Here is a 12901-nt window from a genome sequence, read left to right on the forward strand (position 1 = left end):
AACGCTCCCTTAACTCAATGTGCCCCGGTATCCCCTACTCTATATATTTATATCACAGAAACAGTCTTATTTAATATAAATAAGTTAATGATCTTTGCTTGCAAAATGATAAAGAAGAGAGATGGGAATGAAAAAAAAATTAATCCATTTATTTAAATTAAATCAAAATTAAAAATATGCGATGTTAATTTAAAAATTTTTTTAGAAAGATTTTTTTCTTGTGTTATTTTTTTTTTGTTCCAAATATCATAAAATATTATAAATAATGTGATAAATAGAATAATAATGATTTACCAAGTTTTAAAAATTAATATATATTATACTTTTATTCGTGATTTTTGTACTTTCTCATAATGACCGTCGAATTCTGTAGATAAGTTAGAAGAATTCAATTTTTTACCAATATTTATATAGGCGAATAAAAGGGTACCAAATGGAACCACGTAGTGAAAAAACATCCATACAGCGCTAAATATAATCTTGTTTCTATTTTTAAACCAGTCTTCTCTACAAAAGGTGTAAGATTTGGGATTTGGTTGGTGCGCATCCATTAAAAAATTTTTAGAATGGGAATCGTTTCCAACACGATAAATATTATTTAGATTTGCATTCTTTACAAAAGATGATTCTCTGCTCTCGTAAGATCGATCAATTATAACATGATTAAGCAAAATCTTGCTGAGAATCGTGGTATTATTAACAAGAGGTTTCTGTTGGATATTTTTCGTTAAACTCGGAAAAAACTCTAAACGAGACACCAATGGTATGGGAAGTGATATGAAAGAAGACATGAACCATATTAAAATGATGATAAATTTTGCTCTCGAGATAGTTATTCGTCTTTTAGAATTTATCGGACTCATGATCGTCATATACCTATCCACAGTTAAAACAGTCATAGTTAAAACGCTCGCCATGATTGATGTGGCTTGTAAGAAAGATATGATTTTACATAAATTTGAACCGTATGGCCAATAGCCTAGTATATAATCGCTTATCATATTAAATGGGACGCACACTACTACCATGCAGAGGTCAGCGATGGCCAAATTGAGGATGAAATAATTTGTGGGAGCGCATAGAACGATTTTCAAGCTGCTCCGCCTATTATCAATTTTTTTAGATATGCGAATTCCTGAGCTTTCGCGTTTCGAGGAAATTAGCTCGTGAAACTGGATTCGACTATTGGCGATTTTTTTATTGATTAGCTTCGTCAGAAATGAATCGAATGAAACGTGGAGAACCTTTACCAAAACGTAACATAGACAAATATTACCAACGAAGCCTAATACTATTATTAACACGTACATAGAAATGATGATAAATTTGTTGGTAAATGAGGCCGTGATCGGCTCATCCATTATCACAAAGAATTATATATTTATTTCAAAAAGAATTATTTCTTTAAAATTTACATTTTTCTATTCAAAATTGAGAGCATTATTAAAAAAAATGTTTTAAAATATCTAGATTAATTTGCAAATAATAAGAACAGCTTTGACAAATCTATAAAATGTTATTTATTTTTTTCCCCAATCCAATAATTAATTAATATTTAATATTACATATCTATCTATCATATTAAAAAAAAAATTATAATATGTATTTCTAATATAGGTATTGGTATTACATACAGATAAACTTACAAATATTAAATAAATATAGTATTACTTTTTATGTTATATTATAAAAGCTACTATAATTATTAAAAATCTCAAAATATTGAATGATAATTTTATGAAAAAAATTTAATATAATTATTAATTAATAATAATTTTTCCGGTGCTCGAATATTTTTAAGTCCAAAATAATAATTAATAAATAATTAATCATAAATAATCATAAATATGTCAAAATTAGACATTTTCATATGTCGAATTAATAATAAGAAGTAGATTAGGTTCCATATTTATTATTTATTAAAAATAAGTGACTTACTTATGATTTTAATAAAACATCATATATTATAATAAATTAGCGGTCTTCAAAAGATACGAGGAAAAGTTCAATTTTTGAATACACCCCCCCCCCCTTCCCGCAATTTTAACTCACAATTTTGACATATTTTTGAAGGTTAATTAACTTAAATAATTTCAAAATTAATTAATTTTTAATTTTAAAATAAGGGAAATCTAATATTTTAATCGATTGATTAACATATATCATGTGTATTATTATAATTATATATATTAAAAATTTTTTTAAGAGTTAAAACACGATGTTTATTTTTTATAAGAATTTTATTAAAAATTAACTCTATTTCTCTCTCCTCTTCGAATATTTTAATATTTATGAGTATGGAGTCAAGTCCTGTTGGAGGTTGGAGGCAAGGATGCTCTAAGAATTTTGCATAAGTTTACCTATAAATTTTATATCATTTACCAATCGAAATACTACTATATATTTTTTTGACTTCGTCTTTTGGTTTATTGCCATAAGAGCAATAGAGTCGCTGTCTGCGTGCTTTGGGTGCTATAACATTCTCTTTTTAAGATTAAAACTAATTTTGAAAAATGGATTAGAACCCTCTATTTTTTTAAAAAATAATTAACACCTATTAAACAAATATTAAAATAGCGTTTTTCTGGAATAAATATTATTTTCCTTATGGCATTAAAACATTTTATTTTTATAATTTTCTAATTTTCTAATTTTTTTGTTTCAAGCAAAAACAAAATGGAAAAAATTTTAATATATTATATTATAAAATTTTATATACATTCATTTTCGCACTGATTTTTGAATATTCAAAAGGTTGTGCCTATTATCCGATTAATTTAATGTTCGTTTTTTCGCATTTTAATTCTGAAAAAAATATTGAAAATCAAGGGACAAACATAATAAAAATATTCTTCTATTTTTTTTGATAAGAAAATGATAAAAGCTTTTAGATTGGAGTTATCCAAAAGATTTCTATAAGTTAGGATTTGGGATTCTACTGCTAGATATTATTTTGATTAGCGAATACTTGTATATTATTAAAGTAGAAAATTTAAATTTAGGCCATAGACCGGTCTAAGGCTGGGCAGAAGCGGACGAATCGTTATAAGGAGTATTGAGGGTGAAGCCCCCCATAAATGATATATAAATAGAGTAAAAAAAATTGTAGACACATTTTAAAAAATAAATTGGCACATTTTTAACACTCCATTTGCAAAAAGGCTAGCAAAACTCCTGCGTAAGACTCAACTAAGGGATCGTTATGCAATTCTTCGAGCGTTTCATATATATATATATATAGTGAGCTTTACCTATGGGCTTTTAATAATTAAACTTGTAATTTTTTTTTCAAAAAAATATTGATCAATTTAGGACTAGATGAAAAAAATATATATCGCTTTTTAAACAATACCACCCCCCCCCCCTGCTTAAATTAACATTGATATTTTATTCTTTCGTTCAATGACTTGGACATGACAAAAAACGTATAGGTGGATTTGTAACTGTTATAAACTCTTGCGCCCTTTTTTCATATTATAGGGTGTTATTAGAGTTTTGAGTCATAGTATTAGGTAATTTATCTGATGAAAGCGCATAAATTTGTAATACACACTTTTGAGAAGAGAGAAAATTTTGTTAGCCCTGCTTGGGCAAATATCCATAGAGCCTATTCCTTGAACTAGCTGAATGATTTTTTATACTTTGAACAAAATTATGGAATAAAAGAACACGAAGTAAGTTATGGGGTTTGTTTTTCCAAACCATCTGACGTAGTCATAATTTTCCTCCGAAACATAACGACGAATAAAATATATATAGTAATTTAGCCTATAATTCTAATCCCCTTGATAAATCAAAGGAAATTAAAATACATTGTGATGATTATAATAAGTCAATTGTAAAAAATTTCTCCAATTAGTAAAGAAGCAATTCAAAGAGAAGGTTTAAGCATTTAGTAGGGAAAAGTTTCTTCACAATTATATTTGCCCTATCTTTTCGATGATGATGATCTCTATTAATTTAGAGTTGATCAATATTTTTATGTAAATTAAATGAAATTGTAATATTTAAATGATAAACAGATTTATGAGTATCACGATTTTGCCCAAGAGCATAGACATAGCTAGAATTTCTTGTAGGGATCGCTATTAAGCAGGGTTTTCCGCCATAAATTTAATTGGAAGTCTTTAGGTCTACTTATTGGACCTTTGACTATGTTATTTATATAAAATATCATTTTCGGTTTTCACTTTGCACATTTCTTCTAAAAGTTTTGAATTTTATTTCAAATAATTATTTATAATAATATATTGTATAATATTTGCTAGAACAGGCTAATTTCTTATGGGTTAAGAAAGATCCCACTTTCCCACCTTTGATAAGGCCTATACACTGGAACGAACTTATCCATTTCACTAATTCGAAAAAACTTGTTTCATACAAAATATAACGCATGAAATATATTAACTTTAATTTAGATCTTCTGCAAGCTTTATAAAGGAAAAGAAGATTTACCGCTGGGGTAAACTTGGTAAATTATTCTAAATTCTAATGTTGTAATCCAATTCGCTTTAAATTGTTTATTTTAAAAATTATCAGCAAAAAAGTATTAGCATTCAAAAGGCCAAAATTTTATTAATATTTTATGATTTTGATACATTAGTTAAAGCAGAGGTCAACACAGCCCGGCCTAAATCACACGGCCGGTGGATCGGCAAAGGTTTTTGGGCCTTGCCTTATAAATTGTTGAAAAAGGCCGGGCAGGGCCTGGTCTGTTCAAAGTTTTGAAAATGTTTTTTTAAGCTGATAATTAGGCTCTGTCGTATTCCTTCATATTACATGTCGGGTCAGATAGCACCCTGCAAATTTCTAGGTTAATACCATATCATATAAGTTGTAGCAGTTAGAAAAAAGAAGAAATAAATTTAATATAATATACTAAATGTCAGTCATTTTTCTGACATGAAGAATCAATTTTCCTTGGGGAGAGAAGGGTGATGTGGATCACGTGATGACAGTATGGGAGGACAAAGAGATCAAGAATGCACGGAATATATTGGATGATTTGGACTGATCTTGAAAATTTCACAATGTTTTGGATTATATTGTTTCCTTGTTTTCAAATTAATGTTAAAATTGTATTATGAATGTAAGTGTATAAGTCTGATATTTTTGTTATGTTCTGGCAGCAAGATTACAGGAAGGGTTGAGAGTAAGTGTATTCATTACAATATATAGTATAGCTTGCAACCTGGATACCTGTTAAGATATTGGGCCGTATTTTCAAAATATCTGAGCACAGGAAATGAGCCACTATTATTAGGTTGGAGTTGAATATATTATCTTAACTCAATCGTTGCACGCAAAAGATATTTTACATTATTTTGATACATACTGTGTTTTTAGTACTTTCAAAAATAGAAGTATATCAAATCTTAATATTCATTCGAAGCATAAAATGTATCGATGTCTGGATAATAAAGCATTTGAAGACTAGAATGTTCGCATATTTATAGGCTATTGCTGTCTAAGCAATTGAAATAGTTAAGCTAGTTTTCTATTTTTAAATCGGAATTTTTTTCCAGTTTCTTTACCAGTGCTTCTTTCTCGAAGTGTTCTTTAAAGGGGGGGAAGGGGGTGTTATAATCTCATTTTACAATCAATCACAGCGTTTATTCCACTTTAGTTTTATTGCCAATATTATTTATATATCATCTGTTTTTAAACATATATTTTTGTTCATTTATAATTGAACTTAATAATGAAGACAGATTTACAATTTACTAAATATTCATTGTCAGTTTATCACCAAGATAAAATATTATAAGATACTTATATTTATATATATACACTATGATTAATATAGATAAATTTTGAAGACATTTTGTATGAGGTAATATACATTAATATGGTATATATTTTATATTGCTTATTAATTTTTGGAGATTTATGTATATTTTTATCTTCTCAATAAAAGTTCTTTCATTTCGAGCAAGCTGGAAATTAGGTTTTCTCTAAATTTATTTATATCGGTTGTCGTACAATCGTTGAAGGTCGTAATCACGAATGTTATGGTATCTTTATGAGGATTGTAGGAACATCCATATCCATCTAGAACAACTGGACCATACCCCATGAAAAATAATTCTTGTGTGGGAATCTTTATTAGTTTAATGATAAATAAACAATTATGATATATCAAAAAATAAATCACATTCAACTAGACTTTTTTTTGATAACAAAGAAAAATACTTTCCCGTGTTTTACCCATGTTACATAAGGATATTTGGCAAACGACCCGAGAAAAAAACTAAAAGATAGTTCTGATTAAAATTTTACACTATGATATCTGTGGGAGGTTACACGAAGGTTTAAAAAAGCTCAATCCGTGGCACAAAAAATGTTAGCATTTTTATTTTCATAATTAATTGAAGCATTTTTTTTGAAGGAAATATTTATGTGTAAATTTATGCATAATTTGAAATGTTAAATTTTCCAACTTTTAAATGAAGTTACTTGAAGTGAAAAATAATAAATAATAAGTCATTTTTTCAAAAAAAAAAATGGCTATAATTTTTTATAAGGCAAGTAAAATTAATACAAAATGGGCAATGTTTTCATTATCAAGAAATAATAATAAATTGGGAAGTATTTATAAGATATTAAATGGTAGAAGAAATAAAAAAAATGTTGATTTACAAACTAAAATTTTTCAATATTTATTTGAAAGTTGTTTAATATTTATACAAATATATCTTTTATATGAAAATTACCATATCTAATAGTGTTGTTATTTTTAAGAACTGCCCAATTAAGATTTTAGCCAAAATAATATTATATAAGCCTGGAAATTTCGTTTATAGGTTACAGAAAAGTTTGTACCTCTATTTGCTAAATATAGAGGTTTACAAAATCTTATTTTAAAATCAACCCAAATCGGGCATGTTTAACAAGATTAATATCAAATATTAAAAAAAATTGCTAAATTAACAAATAAAATATCAAAAAATGAGATCAATTATGGAAATTGAACGTTTCATTAATCAAATCTAAATGGAAATAATTTAAAAATGTCATGTTATTACATATAAGTAATTTAAATATGATAAATTCCTACCCTAAATCATTTATGCTTTTGGCAGTTTTACCAACCAAATTTAATTTTTAACAAATTTATTTCTTATTGATTAATTGCCTTCAACTTATGCGCAAGTTCTTGCTTTTAAATAAATTGGATTTGCCATAAATTATTTTATTTTTGCATAGACCATTTTTCTACTAATTATTTAGCAATAATTTTAATATAAAACAACTATAAATATTGCTATTTTTCATCATTAATTACCATATTTCTTGCTTCTAATGCATTATTAGTGCTAGATATTTAAACACTTTGTATTATGTGTTGTTTTTTATAGTCATTTAGTTTTAAAATAAACAGTTAGGAACAACTATTTCTCGGAGAGACTTTTTTAAAAAATAGATTGGTTTTGAGCTATTTAATTGATTTGTCAAAACAAGGAATAATACTAATATAACAGCATGTGTATTTTTTTAAATTTAATTCAGATAACAATACCAGGTTCATAGTAATTAGATAAATCTGGATTTCATCACACTTTCAACAATGTTCAAAAAAAAAAATTTAACCAAGTTAATAAAAAACTTGAAAATTAATTATAAGCTGGCCAAAAATTTTAAATACCTACCAAATTATTTTAAAACTCGCCTATTTAATTTAAATATTACCCAAATCAATAAAAAAAACTTGAAAATTAATTATTAACTGACCAAAAATTTTAAATAGTTACTTAATGTTTTTTATATTACCCAATTAATTTAAATACTGTCCATTTTTTCTTATTAAAAAAACAGCCCGAATGTCGAAAAAAAAATCAATTAAACTTAATTCGACTAATGCCGCCCATTTGTTTTATTTATTAGTTCATAAATTATTAACACTTGAAATGAGAGGTAAGATGGATAAAAAATAATGCGAGGGGTTGTGTGGGATATAGCTCCCCCCTTTCCCCATTTTAAAGTTGCTCTATGTCATTCAAATTTCTATATTAAGTATATTGATATTTTAGATATTTATTATTGATATATAACCTTAATTAATTATAAATAAAGAAATTCATTTTTTTTACTATAAAATACTATTTAAAACTTGCAATAATTAAAAATTTTATTTTGAATTAATTTATATATTAATGTAAATTGTTTTCAAATTATTATACGTATATTTTTTTTTTAAAAAAACTATAAGTGTTAAAATTTATATATGTTTTGCTTCCTAAAAATGTATATATCCTAAAATATAATAGAAATGCATGAAACGCACGAAACTCCACAAAAGCATAGTTCAAAGTAAAATAGAATATTGAAAGGAAAGGTTTATATGAATTGTTGCTATGCTCCAGTATATCCCTCAAGAGTTAGAAGACTTTTTCATCGAATATCCACTATATCTGAAGGTGGATGCAATGTGAAAAAAGGCTACTGCCCAAAATAATCTCAACCAAAAAAACGGAGAAAAAAAACTTTGAGAAATCTCAAAAAAACTTTGGGCCTAAACTGTATAGGAATGAGGAAAATAAATCTGTTATAGATATTTAAAAATAGAATATAAAACAAAAATTACTTTTATCTTTTTAAATTATGTATGGATAAGTATGATTTAAAAGAGGGGGGGGGGAGGTAGTGGTAGAGAATAAGTCATCTCGGTTGAGACCCTCAAGTCGACTTGAATTATAGAGAACTTAAATCGGACTTAAAATTTTTAATGGCAGGGTGGGCTGAGGTTATTATATATTTCTTTTTTAAATCGGGCCAGGCATTATATTTAAAGAAAAAAATTTAAGATGATGTTTTCGCTCCTTTTGTTAATATAAAATGATAATTTCTTTAGAATTATGGCAAAGCAATTGGTCTATTTATTTTTATTTAACAATATGATTAATTTATATTTTGTTAGTAAAAAAAAAATATGATTAATTTATATATTATTAGCAAAAAAAAATAATTGCAAGAATTAGAATTTAAAAAAAAAATCTTATTAATTTTGTAATTGTATAAAATAAATATCATTCAATAAAAACATAATCTCCACATATGATTCCTGTCAATTCCTACTAAAAAAATTGTTATAATGAATAACGCATTGACAATTCACTAAAACTTCTTAGAGAAAGACATTAAAACCTCACTTTTGGAAGGTAAAGAATTGTTATGAACTTTAATTAATTTCGTCAAATATGATATCGGTGGAGAAAATAGGCGTCTGAGATCTGTACAGCTCGGTTCACTCGAAGGCCTGGTCAGCAGGTGGAGCTATAAAATCGGAGCACCGAGCTCTTAGCGCAAACTATTTTTTAATCTGGGCAATTTGTGAGAAAATATATTTCCGGGTCGACCCCCAAAACTTTTCTACATAATTTAAACCTCGAATAAATGCAAATTTATGATTTCTCCTTCACATAAAATTATTACGTACCTCCGGCCGATAAATTTGAACCAATTTCTTTTTACGGGCCAGGCCAAAACACCTTTTTTAAAAAATTCTTGACGGGCCTATGAAAATATATGAACACAGAGAGGGGTATAATTAAAAAAATATATAAGTATAAATTCTTGACCTTTAATATTTGTTTGATTTTTAAATATTGATTTGTTTTCGACAAACTTTTATTCCTATAGATTATTTTTTTTCCGTAGTTTTTTAATCTCAGGATTTTTTGATCCCTTTTTTTCTTCAGCTGCTGCATTGTGAAATCATTATTATTTAAAAAACACTATGGTAGAGATTCTAAAATAGATTCGGTCTATTGTGTCACTATCGTAGTGATTAATATTACCAAACCTAAACTTTTACGAATAATCACAAAATTTTTAATTTATAATTAATGATTTTAAAATTATAGATATCTACACAAACTATAAAAGGTCTGATTGAAAAATATATTTGAAGCGATGAAATCTATTGCAAACAAATTTTTTTTACAAATCTAAAATATCCGCCATTATAATTGAATGGAATGAAATCTATAATGAATAATTTTTTACAAATTAAATTTGTGCCAATATATACGACGATATGAATAGAATTCTAGGGATATAAACGGAGCTCCGAAAAAATAAAGATGGGAAATTGATAATAAAAGAAAAAGAAATAATGAATAGATGGAAAGAATATTTTCAGGAGCTTATCAACTTTAATCCCCACATACTACATCGAACAAGAAATAATCACATGCCTCAAGCATATGAAAAATAACAAAGCAGATGATATTCCAATAGAAAGCCTTAAAGCCCTAGGAGATGATGGAATACATCTCCTCACAAATCTGTACAATAAAATACTGGGAAATGAAGACATTCCTCAAAAATGAAGGCAGATATTAGTTCCTGTCTTCAAAAATAAAGGGGATCCACACAATTGTCAAAATTACAGGGGCATAAAACTAATGTCACACTGTCTTAAACTCTACGAAAAAATAATAAAAAAAAAGTTAAGAGACAGCTTGGCTTTATGCCTGGAAGATCAACAACTGATGCAATCCACGCAATTAGGCAAATGAGCGGCGAAAAATACAGGGAAATGAACAAAAAGCTATACATGGTCTTCTTCCAAGAAAACTTATCTGGTGGGCGCTACGCCACAAAAAGGATCCCGAAAAATATATAAGAATAATACAGGATATGTATATGGACCATATAACAATGGTCCAGTGCGCAGTACAAGAATACTAAGTAGTTTAAAGGTAGTGCCCTTAAGACTAAGTTAATGTTAAACAGACTAAGGTGGTATGGGCACACAATGAGAAGGCCTATGAACTACATAGGAAATAAGGTTGAGAGTTTGGAAGTGATGGACAAACGTAAAGAGGAAAGTCAAAACTTCAATGGGGCAATAAGTTAGAGCCAATATAAAGAAGTAAATTAGATAAAAGAGATTTGTATGAATAACATAAAGTGGAGAGAGATGTTGAAGGAGCTTACCACCAGAAATGGTGAAAGCTAAAGAGAAAAAAAAATTATGGGGTTAATTTATTTAATTTTATTATATATATATAAAATTAAAAGTTTAAAAAACATATTATTAGAGAAAATTTAAGAAAATAAGATAAAAGAATTGTGATACAAAGTATATATATTGTAAACTAAGAAAATATTAATAATATAGCATGAAATAGACTTTCATTCTTTCTTTCCATTATAGAAATTATATAAAAAATAATTCTAATAATCGCATCTCTTAAAAATAACTGATAGTGATTCTATAATAGCAAAATATCATTCCAGTAGTGATTCTACGATAAGTACTGATTTCACAATTTTACACAGACAGTTTTTTTTCCCTTAAATATATTTTTCGAAGAAAATTAAAATGATGGCTGAGATAATCTTTTCTTATGATTTTTATAACAAATTATCAAATACTTTGAATAATTATTTTTTTCGAGTAATAAAATATTTTGAATTTCGTTTAACTTGGCTTGTTGAAAGTCGAAAATAGTTCCAATCTTCGTACGTCTTATCATCGAATAAAGGAAATTTTAAATCTGTTTCTTCCCCAATCGTTTTCATTAAAAGCATATGATTGTCAATGCCATATCCATTGATTGTCTTAATATTAAATATTTTACCATGTATTTATCTCATATCTATATTATTTATTATTAGCCTCTTTTGTGATATTTAAGAATATTTTGATTCATCAATAAACTATTTAATAGGTGTTTCATGCAATTATGTAAAATTATGGAATTTTTTATTTTTTCAATTTTAAATAATATTATTTAAAATATTTTATTTACTAGATATAAATATTCAATTCTTAATATTGCACAATAACACTATATTACAATCACGTGACCAATATATGATATCGTTTTTAAATGCCATTTGTTGATATTCAAATATAGATATTACAGTCAAAATTCTTTCGTTAATCTTAAACCTTTTCTTATTAACTTGATTTTAGTAGATTTCCACAAAAATATTATATACAGTTTCAACATATTTTTAGTAACATAATATTACATTATTGAAATCATAAAAAGGAAAAAGAGTTACTGAGAGAGAGAAAGAGAGCTAGAAAAGAAAATGAAATAAAAATTGAATCATATATTCGGCTTCCTAAGAAATTACTACAAACGCGATATATTAAAGACATTCGTTAATACTAAAAATTAATATATATTATAGATATGCGAATGTCGGATACTGATTTTATTTAAATAAATACTGTCGCAATTCTAAAGTTTAATCAGGGAATCAATAGATAAAACTTTTCCTAATTGACAATTGTAATTGGTATTCAAACACTATATTTTCAATAACCAAGTAACAAACAACTTCATGATAATATAAAAACACATCTTCATAAATATATAAGTAATTATAATGATCAATTGCGAAACATATAAAGGGAATTTGCAGGGTTCAAGCATGTAGCCAGGGAACAAAATATTTTGAAAAAATATAAAAAGGCTTAGGCGCGTAGTAACAAGAATTTTTTAAAAAACATAAAAGAGCTTCATGAATTGTGAATTGCAAAGTGTTCTTTTACAAATAGGTTATATTCCATTTTAAATATTAGCAAAAAGTTAAAATTAATTTAAATATCTATTTCTTATGTATTAATATTTTATCTCACGAAAATCTGAAGTAAACCTTAAACACTAATGGATAAGAAAATTTTATCACCCAAAAACAAATCTAATTAATTTATGTCTTATTAATAACTATGATTAGGAAATTTCTAGAGTGTATCAATGTTCAGATATTTAAATAGACAGAATTTACTGATTATAATTATTTCTAAGACCTCTTGTGCTACAGGGAAAAAACTGCAAAAAGCCTGCACGACAAAATGGAATATTAGACATCAAGCTGTTATAGCACTTTTTGGATCTAGAAGAGCCTATTTTGTATACCCTTGAAGAAATAAAATTAA

At 26.6% G+C, this 12901-nt stretch overlaps 2 protein-coding genes across 2 annotated transcripts in view; both read right to left on the reverse strand.

Annotated features, from left to right (window-relative positions):
* Positions 1-317: 317 nt before the first annotated feature.
* Positions 318-1361, reverse strand: LOC135927042 (alpha-2 adrenergic receptor-like). Its single transcript, XM_065462978.1, has one exon. The coding sequence runs from the start codon at positions 1359-1361 to the stop codon at positions 318-320; it is 1044 nt and encodes a 347-aa protein (XP_065319050.1).
* Positions 1362-5838: 4477 nt separating this feature from the next.
* Positions 5839-12901, reverse strand: part of LOC135927043 (choline O-acetyltransferase-like) — a 39841-nt gene continuing 32778 nt past the window's right edge. Inside the window, exons 16-17 of the mRNA XM_065462979.1 lie at positions 11434-11568; positions 5839-6100 (exon numbers count right to left, since the gene is read on the reverse strand). Of these exons, the coding sequence (XP_065319051.1) occupies positions 5900-6100; positions 11434-11568 (336 nt within the window). The 3' untranslated portion in view covers positions 5839-5899. The remainder of the gene's footprint in view (positions 6101-11433; positions 11569-12901) is intronic.

Source organism: Gordionus sp. m RMFG-2023, chromosome 3, assembly GCF_954871325.1.
Source record: "Gordionus sp. m RMFG-2023 chromosome 3, tfGorSpeb1-WG-v2, whole genome shotgun sequence".
NCBI classification, from domain to species: domain Eukaryota; kingdom Metazoa; phylum Nematomorpha; class Gordioida; order Chordodea; family Parachordodidae; genus Gordionus; species Gordionus sp. m RMFG-2023.

Coding starts and splice junctions, on each gene's coding strand:
- LOC135927042 (XM_065462978.1), bottom strand. CDS start 1,361: ATGGATGAGCCGATCACGGCCTCATTTACCAACAAATTTATCATCATT.